This window comes from Hordeum vulgare, chromosome 7H, assembly GCF_904849725.1.
Source record: "Hordeum vulgare subsp. vulgare chromosome 7H, MorexV3_pseudomolecules_assembly, whole genome shotgun sequence".
NCBI classification, from domain to species: Eukaryota; Viridiplantae; Streptophyta; class Magnoliopsida; order Poales; family Poaceae; genus Hordeum; species Hordeum vulgare.
Window position 1 is genome coordinate 67,103,036 of NC_058524.1, and position 25,973 is coordinate 67,129,008.

At 43.7% G+C, this 25,973-nt stretch overlaps 1 protein-coding gene across 1 annotated transcript; it reads left to right on the top strand.

The window, feature by feature from the left end:
• The first annotated feature begins 118 nt into the window (after positions 1–118).
• Positions 119–6,695, top strand: LOC123407762 (probable dolichyl-diphosphooligosaccharide--protein glycosyltransferase subunit 3). Its single transcript, XM_045100964.1, has 2 exons — positions 119–1,249; positions 6,495–6,695. The coding sequence occupies exon 1, from the start codon at positions 199–201 to the stop codon at positions 1,201–1,203; it is 1,005 nt and encodes a 334-aa protein (XP_044956899.1). The 5' UTR covers positions 119–198; the 3' UTR covers positions 1,204–1,249; positions 6,495–6,695.
• Positions 6,696–25,973: the final 19,278 nt, after the last annotated feature.

The window sequence follows — 25,973 nt, forward strand, 5'->3', positions numbered from 1 at the left end:
GGACATGTTTTAAGAGAAGGAAATGTTTAAGGCCCAGAGTTTGGCCCATCGCAACATCTAAGCGGGCCTATTCCCAGTGCTTGCACTGTCACACGGGTCCACGCAACAGGTCTCCTCCCATACTTTTCCCCTGTTTGCTCCGTCACTGCTCAGTTTTCCCCGTCCGTCTCCTCCCCAGATCTACATCCACCCATCGCCATGGCGATCTCCCCCCACCTCCTCCTCCCGCTCCTCCTCGCGGCGGCTGCCGCCTCCGCCTTCGCCGGCGCCAACGACCTGGTCGGCGAGCTCCAGTCCCTCCGCTCCCGCTCCCCCTCGGGGGTGGTCCACCTCACCGACACCTCCGTCACCCGCTTCCTCTCGTCGGCCTCGCGCCCCTACTCCGTCCTTGTCTTCTTCGACGCCACCTCGCTCCACTCCAAGACCGACCTCCACCTCCCCCAGCTCCGCCGCGAGTTCGCGCTCCTCTCCGCCTCCTTCCACGCCAACAACCCCGACTCCTCCGACCTCTTCTTCGCCGACATCGAGTTCTCCGAGTCGCAGCACTCCTTCTCCCAGTTCGGCGTCAACTCCCTCCCCCATGTCCGCCTCATCCGCCCGGAGCATTCCCGCCTCGCCGACTCCGAGCAGATGGACCAGTCCCACTTCTCCCGCCTCGCCGATTCCATGGTCGAGTTCGTGGAGGCCCGCACCGGCCTCGAGGTCGGCCCCATCGTCCGCCCTCCCCTCGTCTCCCGTAACCAGATGATCCTGCTCGCCCTCTTGTTTCTCATCTCCATCCCATTCGGGATCAAGAGGATCATGGAAGGGGACACCCTGCTTCATGACCGCAAGCTTTGGATGGCCGGGGCGCTCTTCGTCTATTTCTTCAGCGTGTCAGGGGGCATGTACGGGATCATCAGGCATACGCCCATGTTCATCACGGACCGAGAAGATCCAAACAAGCTCGTATTCTTCTACCATGGTTCAGGGATGCAGCTCGGCGCGGAGGGGTTTGCGGTTGGTTTCTTGTACACCCTCGTGGGCCTGATGATAGCTGTGGTCACACACTTGCTGGTGAAGGTGGAGAGCCTGCAGACACAGCGATTTGCAATGCTGGCAGTCATGGCGATCGGGTGGTGGGCAGTCAGGAAGGTGGTTTACCTGGATAACTGGAAGACTGGGTATAGCATTCATACCTTCTGGCCGAGTAGCTGGAGGTAAATGTTGTCCCAACAGGCCATCGATGCTTCTTTCCTTTGTTGCAGAGGTATGTAATATTATCTCTTCTTTTCCCTTTTGTACATGGCATTTTGGTTCATATGATTTCAGTTTGAATGTTGGACATGATAAGTAATTTTAGTTTAGCAATTCATGCAATCTCGTTAGATGAGTCAGAGAATTTAGCATATCGGAAATGGTTGTACAGCTGAAACGAAATGAACACTGACCCATAATGTTATATGCGATTCTCCAACTGTAGTAACAAGAACATCAATTATGTTCAGCAAAAACTGCTGGTTTTCTCTCTGCGGTGCATCCCTCAGCTCTTTCCGTGATTCTGAACATTAAGTATGTCAGATAGACTTCTTCTGCTTCTTTAAGTTTCCCCCTGTAAATGCTCCTGTGCCCACTCAGCGTCACAATGTATGTTGTTTTAGATCCACGTCAGTTAATCATTTTAAGGTATGACCATGGATATAGGAAAACCTATCTACACCTACAAGAATGGATTCATAATTCTAGATTCACTGTGAAATATACTTCTACAGTATATACATACTTTATTTCAAGAAGCACATTTTAATTGACATGTAATGTGACACGAAGGGAGAATGGTAGAGTGGTAGGTTGTCCTTTGTGGAATGTGATGACTTTGATGGTGTAATTTTCTTGTGGGCATCGCTGGCCAGGCCCTTCCTAAAACACTTTATGATAGACACTTCAATGACATCTAATCTAATTCACGATTTTTTTATGTATGGTATATAATTATCACAAACTGTATCTTAACAGTAAGGCAACAAGATTGTATTTATTTCGGTCAAGCATTAGTATATTGCCTTCACCGAGATTTACATCATGTTCAATTGACCTTACGTCCTGCGATGTGAGTATATCATGTGTCCTCCCCCATCTGTTAAAAAGATCTATGTATCGTCTAGATGTCTTGTTAGAGTAAGAGTTCGTTAACTATAAGTTCTTGAACGGTTTGGAGTTTGATGGTGTTAGTATCAGTGACATGGAAATGACATCCGAGTGGTTAAAATTACGATAATTTATAGGGCTTTACAATTACAAATAAACTATGACAGAAATTTATAGTCTAGTTCGTATTTGGACATTGCAGAACTGAAAGACAATACTGTGCTGGATGGAGTAACAATGTGTTTGGTACTATTGTTTCCCTCTGTTGATTAGTTTGGCTGTAACCATATATCTTCATAATGTTGTTTAACATATTAATGTGCGTTTGGATTCAGAAGCATAAGTATTCAGGTTTAGTGCTATAATTAATTAGATATACATGGGCAACATGATCTGCCAATTTTTCAAATACCCACATGAGTGATTCATATGATTACATCTCTCTTCCAAGAGATAGTTTGGGAAGCTGCAATTCTTTCTTGTATAGTCCCTCTGTCACAACATGAGAGTCCAAGCCCCACTTCACACACATGAAAATATCCCAGAAACTATGAAGGCTAAACCTTGACACAAGTCGTAAGAATTTGACCAAAATTTCACTTTGTTAACTGTAAGTTGCATGAAAAATTCAAGACTGATTCGACTTGTCAAGTTAACCGAAAACAACTATACATTTATCAAAATCGGAGCATAACTAGAATTTTGAGAGTCCCTGTCTAGTTTTGACCTCTGGATGATTTTCGTGATTATAATTCAATTTGGTTTGTAGTTCAGAAAAAGGGCATAAACTCATGTTCGCTTTTCCCTGCCTCACGCACGAAGCAGTCATCCCAAACCAAGCACCTCTACCGGCCACCCTAGCATCGCCATTTCCAAACGCCGCAGCTGCCCTCTCCTCCTGCCTGCTAGCTGGCGCTGCAAGAGAGAGAAGCCAAGTCAGCGAAGCAGTACAACCATGAGTATGTTCCTGGGAAGAAAGACCACATCAAGAACATGAGACATGCTCAACACAGGACACTAGAGCACTTCCACGATTGCTCGTGGCGCCGCCTGACAGTTGCAGCCATTGTACCGCCACCATATTATGATGCGATCCACTACCACTCCTATTCAGAATCTTCTCCACCTCTCAGAACTAGGGCGCTGCTCATCTTCTTTCTCCTTGGTTTGCCATCATGACCAAATTCTGAAAGCTCCATATTTCCTCTTGTATGAAACATTTGCTGTCTGCAGGGTACTGTTTTCAAATCCTTTGACCTTCACCAAGATCCATGCCTAGTTTTTACTATCAAATTTGAGAGTGTTTCTTTTGAGGGAAACCTGAGAATGTTTGAGGTGTGAGGGAGAGAGAACATGAGAATATGAGATGGGGAAATATGCTTCTGTCTGGGAGGAGTGTGTTACCACAGAGAAGCTGTAGTTGGTTATTTAATGGTTTGGCCCACTTGTACATACTTTGGCACTTTGTGCTCAGGAAAGTTACATGCATGATTTTACCTAGATTAGGTGAAACTATTAGCATATACTCCCTCCATCCCAAAATAAGTGTCTCGACTTTAGTACAAATTTGTACTAAAGCTAGTATAAAGTTGAGACACTTATTTTGAGACGGAGGGAGTAGTAATGTAGATTTATGCACTGTGTGTGCCCTTAGAACATAGACCAAGGATGCACAAAAATCCATCAAATACTTGAATGACATGACCATAGACCAAGGATGCACAAAATCCATCAAATACTTGAATGACATGACCATAGAGTGAAACGGGTGGTGCAAGAACTTGTCCAGCATGCTCACTTTAATCCATGAACTCATAAACTGATATTGGTACACAACAACTCGTCGAATGTGCTCACTTTGGTCCAAATTGCTCATGCAAACGCTATTTCAGTTCTTGGGTGGTTTCGGCTGGTGGGTCATTTTGGAATTCATAGAATAGGATGACTGTTTGGAACAAAGTGAGCACACAGGATGACTTGTTTTGTACTCCCTCCGTCCCACAATGTGTACAATGGTGTCATCTTAAAAATGCCATGTAGGATAAATGATGAGGTGGAGGAGAGAGAACTCATAAGAAAAGGTTTGTCTTCTCTTATTTAAGAGAAGACAAGAGATGATCTCTTAGCACAATATGTCTCACCACCTTTTTAGGAATAGCTAGTTATTGAAGATAAGGCTAAGAGATGACCCAATGTAAGACAATTTTTTTGTCATCTCTAAATTACATGCAAGACTTAAGAGCAGACTATTTTATCAACCATTGTACATGCACTTATATTATGGGACAGAGGGAGTAGTTATTAGAGGTGGGCATATTAACCGAGGACCGATGTGCCGAACCGAAAGAACCGGGACCGAAGCCGAAAGGACCTAAACCGAAAAAATTGGTTCCTATTTCGGTCATGAAAAATACAGAACCGAAATTAGCTAGGTAAATTCGGTTGTTACACATAATTAACCTGGAAACCCGAATTTACAAAGCACCATTCACTCTACCGTATTCTCGCTGCCCCAACCGAGTTGTGCAAGTCATCCCCAATGTAGCTCTCAGCCTCTTTGGGCCTTTTTCAACTTTCAATTTTTTTCTTTTGGCCCACACGTTTAATACTTCCCAAAATCATTCTATCAATTAGCCCACAATACTAGTTCTGTAGCACAGGGAAGTGGTGCATTCACGTGTTAGTACCACATCGACTTCCTACTGAGAAAGGATGCATCGGCAAAACAATAAAGCTAGCATGCATGTAGCCATCGTTGTCATTTGAACTGTTGCATGTACAGAGATGTGCATGCATGGTATATTAAATAATTCGTGATCGAGGACTTGGGTTGTGTTCGGTTAAACCCGATGACCGAACCGAAAGTTCGGCTCCCAAATAAATCGGTTACCTAGTTGTCTAGGAACTGATCGGTTGACAGTTTAAAAAGACCGAATATTTTTTAGAAACCAAAGAACCGGACCGATCGGTTCGGTTAAACCGAATGCCCAGGCCTAGTAGTTATCAACGATTTGCGAGTTCGTGGGTAGTGAGCATGTTGGACAAGTTTATATTTCCAGCATATTTCACTCCATGACCATACATAACACAGATAAATGGTAGTAAATAATATATTTATTGCCACCCAACCCATGTCAGAGCATTATAATAAGTGTATATGTTTGAGATACTGCAATAACTGCACTGGTGATTTTCTCACCTCGACATGCATGTCTTAACACGAATATGGGCATATATTGTGAAATGGAGGGAACGTGGAGAGTACTCTTCTGGTGGAAACTCTGGGAATTCATTCGTGATCTTCAAGTTATACTGCCTCTTTACAAGTTCATGTTGGTAAATGGCATGACAAATTAGTACTCCCTCCGTTCCATAATTCTTGTCGTGGTTTTAGACTTTTAGTTCAACACATGTTGAACCATATTTTTGTTTCTTAATTCACCACATCAAGCCAGATTTCACAGCAGCTGTCCTCATTTGAATCTGGTTTAACTTATCAGTTTGTTGGATTTCTTGCTGCTATATGGGGTGAGATTTAATGATACTTCAAATTCTTGTTGAACCCGACATTTAAAAGGAAAATGATCAAATGTAGGCTATGTACTCATACAAAGAGTCAGCGTGGAACTATCTGGCACGCTCGAGATACGGACAAACTTTGCGGCTTTACATTAGTCAATGCACATTATATGCAATGGCATACCTATTCCCTCATCTTGTTTCCACATCGTCTCGTTTACTGTCAGACAATGAAGAAGAAAAATACTAGTAACTCAGATGACTTAGTTACTGTCTTGTCAGACAATGAATAAGAAAATACTAGTAACTCAGATGACTTGAGTTACTGTCTTGTGCCAATGTTGGGGATATAAGTTTTGTTAGATTAGGTGATTTATTGCCTTTGTATTCATCATCTTCTAAGGATGCATTCTGCAATATGTATTCATTACGACAGCAAGTGATGTGGGTGAGAGTTTGAACCAGAAATAGCAGCTAAGTATCCTGGTGGTGGACTAGATGGGAGAATGAAGCGCATTGGACTTGTATAAAACACTGGTGTTTGCGCCACTTTTTCATTATTACTAGTTGAGAGTTAGCAATATTACGTCTTAAATCAGCCTCTTTCCTAGTGAATAGTGCTCTGGTCACCTGTTATGCTAGTTGATTTATAGGAATATATACTGGATAGTTAAACAATGCGACATTAGAGAATTTGAGTTTTAAACTGTGTTAGCTGGCTAGAATGCAGTTTTATTAAAAGAAGGCATATTTATTCTGCTTGTCTTCTACTGTAACATTTATTTTTTAAAATTAAGTCTAATTCTGCCATAGACAAATATTTGACAGTCTGCTTGTTTTCATTTCAGGACGTGGAGTCATCCATCCAGATCGACCATACTGAGATAGAGCATCATTTTGGTTGTAACTTCGTACTACCAAGTTTAGCATTTCAATTCTCTGGTGCTTTATTGTGGAATATAGAGAACCGAGTCATTTTATACCGAGGATTTTAACTCGCAGTATTACTTGAACAATGGTAAATCCTAGCTGATATCTCTTCTCAGGCAGTAACAGTGGCCGAGGATGTTAACCATGGACTCGTCTGGGTAATCATACCATAGTATGGTAGGCTATAGCTAATATGTCGTCTTTGTTAGTAACCGGCGAGTTATTCGTCAAACGGCTTGGTGGATGCTCTCTGCATCTTTGTTACACATTGCCAGTCAGTGGGTTTGCCTCTGAATGATCGACGCAAAACACCATAGGAAGAGAGAACGAGGTGGTTGATTTGTTGCCGAAGATGCAGGATGGGTTGGCGATGTCCCCGTTGCGTGGTTGGCTAGCGCCATTGGCACACCTGTTGAGGCAATGATCTGCGTGTATTATGTTGGTCTGAGAAGCATGCGAGACGAATTAAAGCTTACATTAGCGCCCTACAAGAAAACGCAGCAGGTGAGCGCGGACAGTTAATAGCAGAAGAGACGACACGTATTTCTATTGAGATGGACAACAAACGCGGCAAGATATACTGAACAGATATGCCTGTATTTCTATTGAGATGGACAACAAACGCGGCAAGATATACTGAACAGATATGCCTAGGGCTGCGCTTGGAATTTATGTGTCTAGTAGATACATTCATATCTTGACAAATCTAAAACAAGAATTTTAAGACGAAGGAAGTATTACACAAGTAAACAAGAACTTTCCTATGTGCACCCAGTAAATTGTCTCACAACACCGCACGAACCGATCAACACCGTACGATTAGTCTTACAAATCTTAATCTAACAACCATCACTGATTTAATAGTTTTAGGGTGTGCATTTAGCAATTTTCAACGACTGACCGTACTCCACCAACGGAGGATGACCGCATCTCTTCTCGCCCCTGCCTCCTCGCACCTATCGCCGCCGCCCCTTGCTAAAAAAGAACCCACACGCCCGGCGGCGCAAAACCCTCCTTCATCGAGCAGCGACAGCAGAGTGGGGTGCGGCAGGATCAGCCTACGTCGACGAGCGGCTTGGTCTCTCTCCTCCATCGAGCAACGGCGGCCATGCGGGACGCAACAGGCTCTGCCTTCACCGGCGGCTACGGGGTCCCTCTCCTCTATCGACCATCGGCGGCAACGCGAGGCGCAATGGGCGGCCAGGGACGACGCTGGGTGTGGGGCCTGGCGGTGAAGCTGTGGGAGCCGACCCTTGTGGCGCGGGCGCGCGACGGTGCCAGGGCGCGTGCGTGAAGGCAACACGTTCCTCCCGCTTCCGGCATGCCGCGGCATGGGCCTCTCTGATGTCGCCGTGCTCCCTGATGCCAACTCATTCCTCCCGTCATTGGACATGCACAACACCATACCTTGCCCTCAGCCCGATGGCCATAGAAAGATAAGTAGCATCATTCTTTTTTTCCTTTGAAGCAAATAGAAGATTAATAAATTATCTCGCCCACTATTCCATCCCATGGAATGAGCTCGGATCCTGCATACTTTTTGTTGATTCATGCCTCAGATCTAGCATAAATAGAATAATCCAATAAAAAATGGGACCACCAAGTGTTTGTGTTTATGCTTACAAAACTTTTCATTCTCTATTTTGATGGTCTGAACATTCTAATTGAGGAGAAACCTATTAGTGCCCTGAGTGCATCGATTCTGTGTAGCTATAAAGGTGAATGAATCAACCAAAAAGTTACAATCTGGACAAAAAAAATTATGCAGAGAAATCACCTAAATCAACAACAACCATAGGTTGTTCGGGTGGGGTGCGTGGCCTCGATCCCATGCATGCAAGCATGCAACTCATAGATGGCCAAGAGCGGGATGGGTAAGGAAATGCATGTTTACCCTTTAGAATGCATGCTTTATAGGATAGAAATGGACTCTGCAGCAATACCAGTGTACATGCTGAAATTTTTCTGACACAATCTAGAAACATAGGAACCAACAAACTACGCTGCAATATTTAAGAATAGATGCAAGACAAGGAATAATTGATCCAGTGTGAAAAAGAAGTAGTCAATGACACTGTTCTCACATAGATATGTAAATTCTATCCAATTTTATTATTCACACACAACAGAAAATATTATTAGTGTGAGGAAATTGTAATGGGTGCATGGAAAAGAACAATTTGTGCTTCAAACATGTTAGTAATGGGTGCATGGAAAACAATAATTTGTGCTTTAAACATGTTAGTTACAACACAAACAGTTGTTGCATTATGAAAAAGAAAATGTATGGTATATGAAGCAAGTAAATATTCATAGCAGCGCGGTTGTGTGTTGGGAAAGAGTAACTTGCAAGACTAAACAGATTCCTTATACTTACAAGGAGAATAACAAGGCCGGTCTAAACTGTTAGGAATGCATACAGAAGAGGAATAATCTGCAGTTTCACTTTGACAACATGGATATAACTAAATGTTGTGCTCCAGAAAAATAGTCAGAAAAGGACAATAATTTATACCATTGTCAAGAGGCCTATCGAGAGTTGGATTTGCATGGGTCTGGTGAACACGACCTCGATCTGCACGGATCCGATAACGGTGATCTCGATCTGCACTAATACGTCTATGACAAGTTGGATCTACAGAAGGGATGGTCATGGCAGCAATCCATTACTACAGATCGACATGCAGGAACGCATGTTGCGGGGACAGGGAATTCATGTGTTGTATCTGGATATAAGAACACTTCCAGAAGTGAATGTAGAAGTGTTAAGACAACAAATGCATCATTCTTCAATCTTTTTGTCCTGAGATCTTAGTTATATATAGGTCTTCAAACCCTCTTGTTTATTCTTTTCTCTTTGTCAATCAGTGTTTTTAGTCATATCACCTAGAAAACAATCTGTCCTTACAATATTCGTTCTTCAGTCTATTTTTTCAACTATATGATCTCATTCCATAATTTGTAGGCATCGGTGAGCAATATGGATGATGCACGTGAACAGATTGGCACTGCCATCTCCACTACACTGAAGGAGATCAAGCCTATTTCCATCAGCACCAACTGGAACCTTCCCTTGACATGCATCCTTCTCCTTTTTTTTCTCTCCCAATGTAAGTTGGCATGCTCCATGTTCGTGCATAAGGATGATGAGATGGATATGTGTTCAGTATTACTGATTTTGAGGAACTGATCATTTGTCAGCCTGTCAAACCAGGCGAGCCTGAGAGGAACTAAGAGAAATGACTATTCATTTACCACTCTTGTCATCCTCTCTATTGTCAATTTGTCATTCGAGTGATCCTTGAATGTATTAGTAGACAAAATGACATGTTTTTTTACCAGCTATGATACGTGTTTCCATTGGATACTTGCCGCTTTTCGATGGGCAGATTTTAGCTTGAGAAGATTTTTGCGAAAACATAGCGGTGCTTTTGCTATGATGGAAATTCAGAATAGGGTGTTCCATACTAGATTGATACACGTAGGAATTTGTGTTTGAGTTTTATGCTTAGAGCTAGATACCTGCTCTCCGCTCTTCACCTATCCTAGAACTCATTTCATCTTTCGTGTTGTCATAATGTGTCCATTAGTCTGTATTCTAGCTGAAAGTTTCAGAGTTGTCAATTATTTTTGGAACTCGGTTCACATAGTAGCTGGTCCTTTTTTGGGACATATTTGTTGTGTATTTTCCCCCATTTAGTCTTGTATTTTGTCGTACATAGTTCAATTAGCTTCAAGTGCAACATAGGACTGAGTATGACACCCCACTCGATGGTCTTATATTCTTCAAGCAAGGATGGAAAAAGTTCCTCACTTATTTAAGATCGTATGTGGTCTACATTGAAATATTAAACACATATTATATTTATGAATGTAGAGAGTATTTTCATAATTATCATGTATGGTTATAATATTAGTTGAGACGTGCGTTGCACGTGCATACTTACTAGTAATTATTTAGGTACAAAAAGAGTACACATGTATTTTTCTTCCGGAGTGTAACTTAGGGCAAGAGCAATTTGCTTCCGGGGTGTAACTTAGGCCAAGAGCAATTCGTGGGTGTAAACGAAAATGACGAACAGTGGCCTGTATTTTTCACAAGGGTATTTAAAGTGAAAACGAAGTTCCAAACAGGGCGTAAATTAGGGTTCGATACAAAGATTTCTCTCTAACAAACGTAGCAAAGTGAGTTCGATATGAAGAATTCTTTCTAACAAACATGGTGAGGTTACAACGGGTAATTTCACTTACATAATGATGAGTGCTTGATGACTGGTATAAATACCCTATCAGTTTAAACCGCCAACCAAATCCATATAAATCCCTTTTAGGCTTTGTTTGGTTAGGCCTTGTTCGGTTAAGCCACTCCTCATGTGAATTGGAGTGGATTGGAGGGGATTTAAGAAGAATTTGACCTAGATGGGATTTAATCCCTGCCAATACACGTCAACTCGGTCCATTTGTCATGCAACCGGAAAGGCCTTAGTGGGAAATCAGTCCCCTAGTGGAATTGATCCATACGTGGATTGGGAGAACCTACCCTCATACTTCACCGTGGAATCGTTCCATGACTCCAAGGCGGTTATTGTTTGGAAAAGGATTATTTTCAACCGACTGATCTTTCGTTTTTGTAAACCTTGTCCCCTCTTCGACATGTGGCCTTGTGGACCAGTCCGTCGCTTCCTCCCTCCCTCGGCCTTATCTTCACTCCCCTCCACACGTTCTCCACGTCCATATCTTTCTTTTCCTCATCTTTCGCTCTTCACAGACGAGAGGGAAAGGCTTCCATGGCAACACCGACCACCAACCACCAACCACCGTTGTTGCGAATAGGCGGGGCTCGGCGTACGACCGTCGGGATGGAGGCTGCTGCTCGGACGCGGGCTGGTTGTGGTACGCGCCCCGACGACCACCCATACCTTGGCGCCGGGCGGGGACGCTCTAGGGGACGGTGACTGCAGCGGGGACTTGTGTCTGGTGTCGACAATGCGCGGAGGCTTCTTCGCTGGTGCCCACGACGTGTGAAGGCTTCTTCGCTGGCGCCCAACACCTACTGCAATCCCGTTGCAATTAGTTGATGTTGCTGCGAGCGAGGGGAGTCGCAACCACCAGCTGTTGATCCTTGTCATGGCGCACCACCATTGTTGCGAGCAGGAAGAGGCAACACCGACCACTTGCATTGTCACCGTCGGTGTTGTAACGCAAATTGATTTGTAGTAGCGTCCTTATTGTTTACCCAGTGGATTAGAGTGGAACGGGGTGGTTTGACGCGTGGAAAATGTTGGAATTATGCCCTAGAGGCAATAATAAATATAGTTATTATTATAATTCCTGTATCAAGATAATCGTTTATTATCCATGCTATAATTGTATTGAATGAAGACTCATTTACATGTGTGGATACATAGACAAAACACCGTCCCTAGCAAGCCTCTAGTTGGCTAGCCAGTTGATCAAAGATAGTCAGTGTCTTCTGATTATGAACAAGGTGTTGTTTCTTGATAACTGGATCACGTCATTAGGAGAATCACGTGATGGACTAGACCCAAACTAATAGACGTAGCATGTTGATCGTGTCATTTTGTTGCTACTGTTTTCTGCGTGTCAAGTATTTATTCCTACGACCATGAGATCATATAACTCACTGACACCGGAGGAATGCTTTGTGTGTATCAAACGTCGCAACGTAACTGGGTGACTATAAAGATGCTCTACAGGTATCTCCGAAGGTGTTAGTTGAGTTAGTATGGATCAAGACTGGGATTTGTCACTCCGTGTGAACGGAGAGGTATCTCGGGGCCCACTCGGTAATACAACATCACACACAAGCCTTGCAAGCAATGTAACTTAGTGTAAGTTGCGGGATCTTGTATTACGGAACGAGTAAAGAGACTTGCCAGTAAACGAGATTGAAATAGGTATACGGATACTGACGATCGAATCTCGGGCAAGTAACATACCGAAGGACAAAGGGAATGACATACGGGATTATATGAATCCTTGACACTGAGGTTCAAACGATAAGATCTTCGTAGAATATGTAGGGTCCAATATGGGCATCCAGGTCCCGCTATTGGATATTGATCGAGGAGTCTCTCGGGTCATGTCTACATAGTTCTCGAACCCGCAGGGTCTGCACACTTAAGGTTCGACGTTGTTTTATGCGTATTAGAGTTATATGGTTGGTTACCGAATGTTGTTCGGAGTCCCGGATGAGATCATGGACGTCATGAGGGTTTCCGGAATAGTCCGGAAACGAAGATTGATATATAGGATGACCTCATTTGATTACCGGAAGGTTTTCGGAGTTACCGGGAATGTACCGGGAATGACAAATGGGTTCCGGGAGTTCACCGGGGGAGGGGGGGGCAACCCACCCCGGGGAAGCCCATAGGCCTTGAGGGTGGCACACCAGCCCTAAGTGGGCTGGTGGGACAGCCCAAAAGGGCTCTATGCGCCAAGGAAAGGAAAATCAAGAGGAAAGAAAAAAAAAGGGAGGAGGTGGGAAGGAAGGGGGACTCCCTCCCACCAAACCAAGTCCAACTCGGTTTGGGGGGGGGGGGAGTCCTCCCCCCTTGGACTCGACCGACCCCCTTGGGGCTCCTTGAGCCCCAAGGCAAGGTCCCCTCCCTCCCACCTATATATACGGAGGTTTTAGGGCTGATTTGAGACGACTTTTCCACGGCAGCCCGACCACATACCTCCACGGTTTTTCCTCTAGATCGCGTTTCTGCAGAGCTCGGGCGGAGCCCTGCTGAGACAAGGTCATCACCAACCTCCGGAGCGCCGTCACGCTGCCGGAGAACTCTTCTACCTCTCCGTCTCTCTTTCTGGATCAAGAAGGCCGAGATCATCGTCGAGCTGTACGTGTGCTGAACGCGGAGGTGCCGTCCGTTCGGTACTAGATCGTGGGACTGATCGCGGGATTGTTCGCGGGGCGGATCGAGGGACGTGAGGACGTTCCACTACATCAACCGCGTTCACTAACGCTTCTGCTGTACGATCTACAAGGGTACGTAGATCACTCATCCCCTCTCGTAGATGGACATCACCATGATAGGTCTTCGTGCGCGTAGGAAATTTTTTGTTTCCCATGCGACGTTCACCAACAGAAAATCCACGCATAGTCTAAACCAAACGAGCCTTTGGCGGGGAATTATTCCATGTAGGGTCATGACAAATACCTGATTGATACATGTGAATCGGGCTTAAACCAAACAAGGCCTTAGTGATTTGGAAACCCCAATATAAATCTCAATCTACACATATGATGTGAAAATACGTTCTGTAGAGGAACATTGTTGGTTCCTTTCTTCATTAGGCTTGCTCCAACTACCTCCTTGTTGGGTGCATGGGGTAAGCCTCAAATCGGGGTGACTGATCCCCTCATTGTCGAAGCTCTGGCCCTGCGCGAAGGAGTAATTTTCGCAAGTCTTCGTGGTTTTTCTGAAGTGGTGATGGAGACAGATTGCTTGAAGGTTGTAAATCTCTGGCATGATCGCCGTGATGGACGTTCCGTCGTGGCTGCTATCTTCTCTGAGATTGAAGCGCTTTCTCTTATTTTTTTCCTCTTTTGTAATTCAGCATGTATTAAGAGCAGCGAACGGTCCAGCTCATCTATGTGCCAAGCGTGCTTGCACTAGCAGTGCTACCGAGAGCTGGCTTACCGAAACTCTTAGTTTTCTGATGAGCAGCCTGTTGGCTGACTGCCCAGCAAACACCTTTTATCAATAAAGCTCTGAGATTTCGATGCAAAAAAAAACTACCCCCTTGCAAGAAAATTCCACAACGGTTTTACAAAGCAAGCAAGTCCACACTCGTTAGAGACAACGACGGACCCAAGAATGGGCTAGGCCCAGACAACCTTCGTACTTTAGCAGGGGATAGGCCTCACGCATCGGGCCGGCATCCGGGCTGTCTGAGGCCTGAATCCGCCCATGGTTAGAGACCTCCAGATACCATCATATACATTCCCCCCATTGGTTCCAACAATGGCTAAACCAACAAGGTACTAAAAGGTGATGCGACTACAAGAGAGGACACGCGGTAATCAACGTAGTGGAGAACTGATTTGGGAGGAGGAAGAGAGTAGGCGGAGTAAAAAAATGATGCACCAAATCCTCCTTGTTCTCGTGGCCCAAAGACGATGGAAGCCCATGTGGTCCAAGTTATGTAGTCGACAACAACATAGAGTTGCAACATCACTAAAACTATGGAATGAGAAGCTTTATATGTCACCACCGGCCCTGTTGGAAAATATATTGTATTCCCTCTATAAACTAATATAAAATCATTTGAGTATATATAACTGACCCATTACCAGATTTCTTTGCACATGGATGCTTCCATGTTACCTTGGTTATTGAGAGTAGTTTGGTAAAAACCTCAAAATTGAGTGGCATCAAGGCCATGCATGTAGTCGTAAGTAATATTTTTTGCATTAAACTATGCATGCAAATAATGTTTGCCTCATTAAATCATGCGTGTTTCTTTTTCTGTATTTAATCTATCTATTAAAACTATGCCATCCTATCAAGTCATGTATGTCAATCACATGCATTTTTAACCATTTACCTATGTAGTACTGTGTGTATTAGACGCTTGGACCAAAAATATATAGTTCATGCTTCAACTTTTCCTAAAGATGGCACTGCTTTCAGTTGCTCAACAATTAGCAATTGTCTTGCAATGGCCCACCAGCGTGTGGGGTCGCGGCAGTTTTTGAGGGTAGAGTATTCAACCCAAATTTGTTGGTTCGACACGATGGGAGTGAAAGGATATTCTCCGGTATTAGCAGTTGAGTTGTCGGCTCAACCACACCTGAAAGATTAGTATCTGCAAGCAGGATATAAGCAGCAAAGGTAGTATGATAGCAACGGTGCTAGGAAAGAAACTGTTGACGGCAGATTATTCCTAACTGAAGTATCAACGGCGCCAGAAAAGAGTTGTTGACGTGCAACTATTCCCGACTTGATGCCTCCCTGTCAACGGCGCCAAAAAAGTATTGTAGCAGGTAGTAGTAGTGTAACGAGAAACAACAATGGCAAGGAACAACAACAGTGACAACAATAGCAAGTAGCAGCAGTAGCAAGTAACAGCAGTAGCAAGTAACAGTAGTAGCAATAGCAGCAGGACAAAGCAAGTAACAGCAGCAGCAAGTAACAGTAGCAGCAAGTAATAGTAGCAGCAACAGTAGTAACGGCAGAGCAAGTAACAGTGGCAGTGGGACAAACTCGTGGGCAATGGATCGGTGATTGTCGGATGACATTCATCATGCAACAGTTATAACACGGAGAGATATGTGGCTAGCTCCCGTTCGTCGATGTGATGTAGGCATGCATTCCGTGTGTAGTCATACGTGCTTAGGGAAAAGAACTTGCATGACATCTATTGTCCATCCCTCCCGTGGCAGCGGGGTCCAAATGGATACTATGGGATATTAAGGTTCTCCTTTTGATAAAGAACTGGACCAACGCATTAGCACTTGGTGAACACATGAACTCCTCAAACTATGGTCATCACCGGGAGTGGTTCCGGTTATTGTCACTCCGGGGTTGCCGGATCATAACACATAGTAGGTAACTACAACTTGCAAGATCGGATCTAAAACACACATATATTGGTGACAACATAATAAATTCAGATCTAAAATCATGGCACTCGGGCCCTAGTGACAAGCATTAATCATGGCAAAGTAGTAACAACATCAATCTCAGAATATGGTGGATACTAGGGATCAATCCCCGTCAAAACTAACTCGATTACATGATAGATCTCATCCTACTCATCACCGTCCAGCGAGCCTACGAATAGATTACTCACGAATGATGAAGAGCTTCATGGAATTGGAGAGGGAAGAAGGTTGACGATGACGAGGGCAACGATCTCCTTGATCCGGAGCCCAAAACGGACTCCAGATCTGCCCTCCAGGGCAAGAACGGGATGTGGCGGCGCCTCTGGATCGTGAAACGCGATGAATTCTTCTCTCCTGATTTTTTCCGGGATGAAAGGGAATCAATAGCGCTGGAATTGGGGGCGGCAGAGCCACGTGGGCCCCACAAACCTGGTGGCCGCAGCCAGGGGGAGGCCGCGGCTACAAGGCTTGTGGCCCACTCGGCCGTCCCCTCCGGTGGATCTTTGCGCAGGTATTTTTCAGATTTTCCCGAAATATTCTCCGTAAATTTTCAGGATGTTCCGAGAACTTTCATTTCTGCACAAAAACAACACCATGGCAATTCTGCTGAAAACAGCGTCAGTCCGGGTTAGTTCCATTCATATCATGCAAATTAGAGTCCAAAACAAGGGCAAAAGAGTTTGGAATAGTAGATACGATGGAGACGTATCAACTCCCCCAAGCTTAAAACCTTGCTTGTCCTCAAGCAATTCAGTTGACAAACTGAAAGAGAAAGAAAAACTTTGACAAACTCTGTTTGATCTTGTTGTTGCAACTATATCTAACTCATAACCAGAATTTCAGCAAGATCACAAGTTAACCACATAAGCAAGTGACACATAGGTCTCATGGTAAACTAATATCAATGGCATAATCAGCTGGCGAGCAAATAATAATGAGTTTTAGATACCAACAATTCAATCAAAACAAGCATGAAGCAATATGAATAGGTGGTATCTCACTAGCTCTTTCTGAGACCGCAAAACATAAATGCAGAGCACTTTCAAAGATCAAGGGCTGACTAAACATTGTAATTCATAGCAACGAAGATCCAGTCATAGTCATACTCAATATCAATCAAAAGCAAAGCATAAGAATGACAGAGGTGCTCTCTAATTGGTGCTTATATAAGAAGAGGATGACTCAATAGGAAAATAAATAGACAGGACCTTCGCAGAGGGAAGCATTGATTTGCAGAGGTGCCAGAGCTCAAGCTTTGAAAACAGAGATAATAATTTTGGATGGCATGCTTTCATTGTCAACGCAATGACCAAGAGTTCTCAATATCTTCCATGCTACTCATGCTATAGGCGGTTCCCAAACAGAAAACTAAAGTTTTAACTCCCCCACCACCAATCAATCACACTCCACGGCTAGCCGAATCCTCGGGTACCGTCCATACTAACATCAATCCGGGGGGAGTCTTGTTTTACAGTTATGTTTTCAATTTAAGCGTGGAACTGGGCATTCCAATTACCGGCCCCTTTCTCGTGAATGACAGTGAATAAACACATGTCGAGGATAACACGCCTAACATGGAAGATACCAATAGCCCCCTGTCACCACATGAGCGGTTCGGGCAAGCAAAACAGATTATTTCTTGAAGGTTTAGAGAATGGCACATGCAAATATACTTGGAACGCCACGTAGATACCGCAAATAGGTAGGTATGGTGGACTCTCATGGAAAAACTTTTGGGTTTATGGAAGTGAATGCACCAGCAGTATTCCGCTTAGTACAAGTGAAGGCTAGCAAAGGACTGGGAAGAGACCAACTAGAGAGCGACAACAGTCATCAAGATGCAATGAGTTTGACTAACATTGAGTGCAAGCATGAGCAGGATATAAATGACCATGAACACGAACATCATAGAGGCTATGTTGATTTTGTTTCAACTACATGCATGAACATGCGCCAAGTCAAGCCACTTGAATCATTCAAAGGAGAATACCATCCTATCATACTACATCATAGTCATCTCAAAATCTATGTTGGCATTCAAGACAAACCATTATAAGCTCCTAGCTAATTAAGCATGGCATCAGAAACTATGATCTCTAAGTTGTCATTGCAAACATGGTTGTCTCTCAACAAATCTGAATCTGGGACGACAAGCTAGTCATATTTACAAAAACAAAATAGATAGAGTTCATACAAGCTTTTCCAGTCTCGGTCTCTTCATCATATATCATCATTATTGCCTTTCACTTGCACGATCGAACGATGTGAACAATAATAAGAGTGCTCGTGCATTGGACTAAGCTGAATCTGCAGGCAAACACAAAGGAGAATACAAAGTAATATGGCTCTTTAACAAATGAACATGTATGCATGCGAGAGCCACTAAACATTGTAACCATGGTCTTCTACCTCGACTCAAAGAAAAAGAAAACTATCTACACGGGAAAGCTCCCAACAAGCAAAAGAAGAAAGGAAATGTTTTTGGGTTTTTCTCAAACTAGACAAACACACGAAAATAAAAGGAGAAAAAGAAAATAAACTAGCATGGATGATACAGTGGCAAAGTGTAAACACCGACTAACAAAGTGAAAGCATAAGCAAGAATGTAAGGTTGGTGAGAACACGTACTCCCCCAAGCTTAGGCTTTTGGCCTAGCTTGGTCTACTCCCAAGGACGGTCCTGGCGAAACCCAAAATCATAATCAGGATTATACGGGAGCGCTGCAGCCACTGCCTGAATAGCTGCCTCACGGAGATGAGCAGCCTTCGCCTCCCTCTAATACTCCTGTGCCTCTCCTCTGGTTATGTAATATCTATGTTTTACCTGAAAGTCAAAGAAAGCAGGAGCAGGAAGGGTAATATGGAAAACACATTGCCGGTTAAATATCAATCGGTATAGGAGGGATTCATCATCCCTCTCAAGGAACTGATAGCGTGTCATAGCGACGCGGTCAAGGAAAGCTGTATGGAGCGGGGGATCTCCTGCGCGGATGGGTACTCCAAGAAAATTTTCTATGCGAGTGGCATAGATCCCGCCAAAGAAATCCCCATCAATAGCATTCTTATTCAGCCTCCTTGCTATAATAGCTCCCATGTTGAAGCTTTTGTCACCCGTCACTGCACTCTTAAGGATACTCAGGTCGGATGCGCATAGGTGACAATGTTCAACCTTGCCGTTAATGCATCTACCTATGAAGAGGGCAAAGTAGTGCAAGGCAGGGAAATGAATGCTTCCTATGGTAGCTTGCGTGATGTCTCGAGTTTCTCCAACAGTTATACTAGAGACAAAATCTCTAACCGAAGACTTAGCCGGATCATTAAGACTACCCCCATCGGGTATCTTGCAAATCCTATTGAAATCCTCCAAATCCATGGTGTAGGATTTATCATATAGATCAAACAGTATGGATGAGTCACGGCCAACTGAAAATTTAAATCTACGCACGAAAGAGGCAGTGAGCATAGCATACTGTTCACATTTATCTGGGAGGAATTCTTCTAACCCGACATTGCGGACAAGTGTATCAAACTCATCCTTGAAGCCTGCTTCGATCATGAACTCATCGGAAGGCCATTCACATGGTTGTACAGGTGCGTCCCTTAGTTGATAAGGATCGGGCTCCCGAATAGAAAGACGGGGACCCTTCTTACTTGAGGAACCACCATGAAACTTCCTCCTGAACATAATTTCTTTTTGCTGAAATTTTTGAAGTTCAAGAGAAAAGTGAATAAAGACCAACCACACCTTGTAGCAACTACTCCTACTAGTGCCTAGAGACCGTATCACGCGCTAAAACTACTTGGGACCAGCTAAAATCAACATTTCAAGCTCAAGAACAGGGTCACTAAGGTAGCAAGAATACACGAAGGATAAAGCACTAGAGTAGAAACTAATTAGACCAATGGAGGAGTCACTTACCAAGGAGAAATTTCCCCAAAACGGTTCGGAGAATGTTGCTTTGAGCAAGGAGATCGAAAATAACAGCCAAATGAGCAAGAACACGGGTTTGAGGTGCCAAACAATTTTTTTCTAGAGGTAGAAGAAGAGGATGGGAGCTGGAATGAGTGGAGGGGGTCCCTGTGGGCCCCACAAGCTTGGTAGCCGCGGCCAGGGGGCGCGGCTACAGGGTTTGTGGCCCACTGGTGTGGCCCCCAGGCCAGCTCTCAGTCCCTGTATTTTCAAAAAATCCAGAAAAAATCATATTTGATTTTCACGACCATCGGAGAACTTTTATTTTCGGGGTACTTTTCTCCGAGACGCTAAAACAGAAAACAGGGAAAACTAAACTAAATCTATAATTTTTATTCTAAGCAACAGAAAGTGAAAGCTTAAAACAGAGGTATGTGACTCTTTGATTCATCCATTTCATGGTCATCGAAAGAAATCCGTCAATGGGGTTGATCAAATCCCCTCGACAAAACTTTCTCGAATCGCAAAAGAGAACGGAGAATTTTTGAATAGTCACTAAGTCACCTCAATGGGGATGTGAATCTCCCCAACGAGCAAGTCATACTTCATCTTGACACGAGGAATAGGGCATTCAAAGCTCCCCATAAGAATCGATGAAGTTTTTTCGATAGCATTGATGCAATGTACTCGATATTGTTTCTTCGGAAAGTGCACTGTATGCTCATTACCGTTGACATGGAAAGTGACATTGCCTTTGTTGCAATCTATAACAGCCCCTGCAGTGTTTAAAAAGGGTCTTCCGAGGATGACAGCCATGGCATCGTCCTCGGGAGTATCCAAGATAACAAAGTATGTTAAGATAGTGGTGTTAGCAACCACAACAGGCACATCCTCGCAAATGCCGATAGGGAAAGCAGTTGATTTGTCGGCCATTTGAAGAGAGATTTCAGTGGGTGTCAACTTATCCAGTTCAAGTCTACGATAAAGAGAGAGAGGCATAACACTAACACCGGCTCCAAGGTCACATAAGGTAGTTCTTACGTAGTTTCCTTTAATGGAGCAAGGTATAGTGGGCACTCCGGGATCACCTAGTTTCTTTAGAGTTCCATGATACGTCTCAAACGTATCTATAATTTTTGATGGTTTCATGTTGTTATCTTGTCATCTTTGGATGTTTTATGAACCTTTTTTATCTTTTTGGGACTAACTTATTAATTCAGTGCCAAGTGTCAGTTCCTGTTTTTTCTGTGTTTATGGCTCTTTTCAGATCTGATTTTGGAACGGAGTCCAAACGGAATAAAATCCGTGAAATGATTTTTTCCCGAACGGAAGAAGATGAGGGGGCCTGTGGGCCAAGCCAGGAGGGCTCCTGGGAGCCCACAAGCCCCCACTCCGCCACGAGGGGAGGCGGCGGTGGCAGGGCTTGTGGCCTCCCTGGCGCCCCCCTGACCTAGATCTTTGGCCTATATATTCCCTAAAATACAACAAAAAATCAAGGGAGCCTCGAAAATACTTTTCCGCCACCGCAAGCTTCCGTTTCCACGAGATATCATCTGGAGACCTGATACGTCTCAAACGTATCTATAATTTTTATGGTTTCACGCTGTTATCTTGTCTTCTTTGGTTGTTTTATGTACCTTTTATATCTTTTTTGGGACTAACTTATTAATTCAGTGCCAAGTGCCAGTTCCTTTTTTTCGTGTTTTTGACTCTTTTCAGATCTGATTTTGGAACGGAGTCCAAACGGAAGAAAAACCCCGAAATGATTTTTTACCGAACGGAAGAAGATCAGGGGGGCCTTTGGGCCAAGCCAGGTGGGCTCCAGGGAGCCCACAAGCCCCCACTCCGCCACCAGGGGCAGGTGGCGGTGGGCAGGCTTGTGGCCTCCCTGGCCGCCCCCTGACCTAGATCTTTGACCTATAAATTCCCAAATATTCCGCAAATAATCAGGGGAGCCTCGAAAATACTTTTGCACCGCCGCAAGCTTCCGTTTCCGCGAGATCTCATCTGGAGACCCTTCCCAGCGCCCTGCCGGAGGGGACTTTGGAATTGGAGGGCTTCTTCATCATCATCATCGCCCCTCCAATGACTCGTGAGTAGTTCACTTCAGACCTACGGGTTCGTAGTTAGTAGCTAGATGGCTTGTTCTCTCTCTTGGATCTTCAATACAAAGTTCTCCATGATCTTCATGGAGATCTATCCGATGTAATCTTCTTTGGCGGTGTGTTTGTCGAGATTCGATGAATTGTGGATTTGTGATCAGATTATCTATGCTATATATTTGAGTCTTTGCTGATTTCTTATATGCATGATTTGATATCCTTGTAAGTCTCTCCGAGTCTTGGGTTTTGTTTGGCCAACTAGATCTATGATTCTTGCAATGGGAGAAGTGCTTGGTTTTGGGTTCTACCATGTGGTGACCTTTCCCAGTGACAGTAGGGGCAGCAAGGCACACATCAAGTAGTTGCCATCAAGGGTAAAAAGATGGGGTTTTTATCATTGGTTTGAGATTATCCCTCTACATCATGTCATCTTGCTTATGGCGTTACTCTGTTCTTATGGACTTAATACACTAGATGCATGTTGGATAGCGGTCGACGTGTGGAGTAATAGTAGTAGATGCAGACAGTATCGGTCTACTTGTTTGGACGTGATGCCTATAGAAATAATCATTGCATAGATATCGTCACGACTTTGCGCGGTTCTATCAATTGCTCGACAGTAATTTGTTCACCCTCCGTCTACTTGCTTTCATGAGAGAAGCCACTAGTAAACACTACGGCCCCCGGGTCTATTCACATCCATCGTTTACACCTCCGCTTTTACTTTGCTTTGTTACTTTGTTGCTTTCAGTTCTCACTTGGAAAACAATCTATAAGGGATTGACAATCCCTTCATAGCGTTGGGAGCAAGTTTTTGTGTTTGTGCAGGATCTTGAGATACTCCTCCACTGGATTGATACCTTGGTTCTCAAACTGAGGGAAATACTTACCACCGCTACACTACATCACCCTTTCCGCTTCGAGGGAACACCAACGCAAGGCTCCAAGGCCACGGGGGAAATCCTTTGCGTACTTGCCTAGGAAGTCCCTTAAGGCATAGCCGTAGCTGAAGGATTCCTGGTGCCGTTGCTGAGGAGGAGCACATCAAGACAACGTGCCCATTTCTGGCGCCATTGGAAGGTCTTTTGTTGCAGTAACATAAGTATTTCTGGCGCCGTTGCCGGGGATACACAGCTGACATCAGAAGTATTTCTGGCGCCGTTGCCACAGAGGAGAAATCAAGATCTATCCAAGTAGGTCTCACAAACTCATCTCTTGCATTTACTTTTGTTGCCAGTTGCCTCTCGTTTTCCTCTCCCCCACTTCACATTTGTCGTTTCCATTCGCCTTTCTCCTTCACCGTTTTCTTTTGCCTTTGTAGGTTTTCTTGCTTGCTTGTGTGCTTGTTTGTTTGTTGAAGTCATCATGGCTGAAAACACCAAACTTTACGACTTCTCGAGCACTAATAATAATGATTTTATTAGTACTCCGATTGCTCCCGCCACTAGTGCGGAATCGTATGAAATCAACGTAGTTTGCTGAATCTTGTTATGAAAGAGCAATTCTCTGGCCTTCCTAGTGAAGATGCCGCATCCCATCTCAATACCTTCATTGAGCTTTGTGATATGCAAAAGAAAAGAGATGTGGATAATGACGTGATTAAGTTGAAACTTTTTCCTTTCTCGTTGCGAGATCGCGCAAAAACTTGGTTTTCTTCTTTGCCTAAAAATAGTATCAATTCTTGGGATAAGTGCAAAGATGCTTACATATCCAAGTATTTTCCACCGGCTAAGATCATCTCCTTACGTAACGATATCATGAATTTCAAGCAACTTGATCATGAACACGTTGCACAATCTTGGGAGAGGATGAAGCTTATGATTAGAAATTATCCTGCTCATGGCTTGAGTTTGTGGATGATTATACAAATCTTTTACGTTGGCTTGAATTTCGCTTCTCGCAATATCTTGGACTCCACCTCAGGTGGAACGTTCATGGAAATCACGTTAGGAGATGCTACAAAACTCCTAGACAATATCATGACCAACTACTCTCAGTGGCACACTGAAAGGTCGCCTGCTAGCAAAAAGGTGCACGCTATAGAAGAGATTAACTCGCTTAGTGCTAAGATGGACGAGTTGATGAATTTGGTTGCTAGTAGAAACGCTACCGTAGATCCTAATGACATGCCACTATCTTCTTTGATTGAGAGTAGCAACGCTAGTTTGGACATAAATTTTGTTGGTAGGAACAATTTTGGCAACAACAATGCTTTTAGAGGAAACTATGTTCCTAGGCCTTTTCCTAGTAACTCCTCTAACAATTATGGCAATTCCTACGGCAACACTTATGGAAATCACAACAAATTACCCTCTGATTTAGAGAGTAATATCAATGAGTTCATCAACTCTCAAAAGATTTTCAATGCATCCATAGAGGAAAAACTACTCAAAATAGACGATTTGGCTAAGAGCGTTGATAGGATTTCTTTTGATATTGATGCTTTGAAAGTTAGATGCGCTCCTACCAAGGTCAACTTGGATGAAACTTTGAAAGCTATGTGTGTCTCCATGAATGAGAGCAAAGAAAGAACCGCCCAAATTCGCGCTAGGCATGAATGGTTTAAAAGGGTGCGTTCTACTGATGCAAATCACGAAGATCTTAAAGTGCTTGGCGTGTCTCCTCTTGAATCTTTGTTTTCGCGTGTCAAACCTACTTATGGAGGGGCTGGATATGAATCCACTTTGGTTGAAAAACGCCCCAATGATTCGGAGTCCACCTATCTTGATGATAAAGGTGTGGAGAGTGGAGTAGAAGAAGTCAAAATTTTGGGTAGTAATGAAACTCCCACTTTGGATTTCAAGGAATTGAATTATGATAATTGCTCCTTGTTTGAATGCATTTCTTTGATGCAATCCATTGCAAACTCTCCACATGCTTATAGCCAAAGCAAAGCCTTTACCGCGCATATCGTAGATGCTATGACGAAATCTCTTGAAGAGAAGCTCGAACTAGAAGTCTCTATACCTAGAAAACTTCATGATGAGTGGGAACCTACTATCAAAATCAAGATCAAAAACTATGAGTGCAATGCTTTGTGTGATTTGGGTGCTAGTGTTTCCGCGATTCCAAAGTCTTTATGTGATATTCTTGGTTTTCATGAGATTAAAGAGTGTTCTCTTAATTTGCATCTTGCGGATTCTACTGTCAAGAAACCCATGGGGAGGATCGATGATGTTCTTATTGTTGCAAATAAGAACTATGTACCCGTGGATTTCATTGTACTAGACATAGATTGCAATCCTTCATGTCCCATTATTCATGGTAGACCTTTCCTAAGGACTATTGGTGCTATCATCGATATGAAGGAAGGGAATATTAGATTTCAATTTCCTTTAAAGAAGGGCATGGAGCACTTTCCTAAAAATAAAATAAGATTTCCTTATGAATCTATGATGAGGGCTACCTATGGTTTGAGCACCAAAGATGACTATACGTGATTCCATCACTTTCGCCTAGCTAAGGGCGTTAAACAAAAGCGCTTGTTGGGAGGCAACCCAACGAATCTATCATTTTTCTTTCTGTTTTGTGTTTTCCACACTTTCATAATTCTGTTATGATTGTGTTTTTTGTGTTTCTTTTTGCGTTTGTGCCAAGCAAAACCGTTATGATTAGTCTTGGGGATGATCGTTTGGTCATGCTGGAAAAGACAGAAACTTTCTGCTCACGAAAAGAATTTTCATTTTTTTCTGTACGACCTTTTGAGTTGATTCGTTTTGCTGCTGATTGCTACGCAAATTCTTCAGACTGTA

Excerpts from the sequence above, each read along its gene's own strand:
- LOC123407762 (XM_045100964.1), top strand. The coding sequence starts at position 199 with ATGGCGATCTCCCCCCACCTCCTCCTCCCGCTCCTCCTCGCGGCGGCT.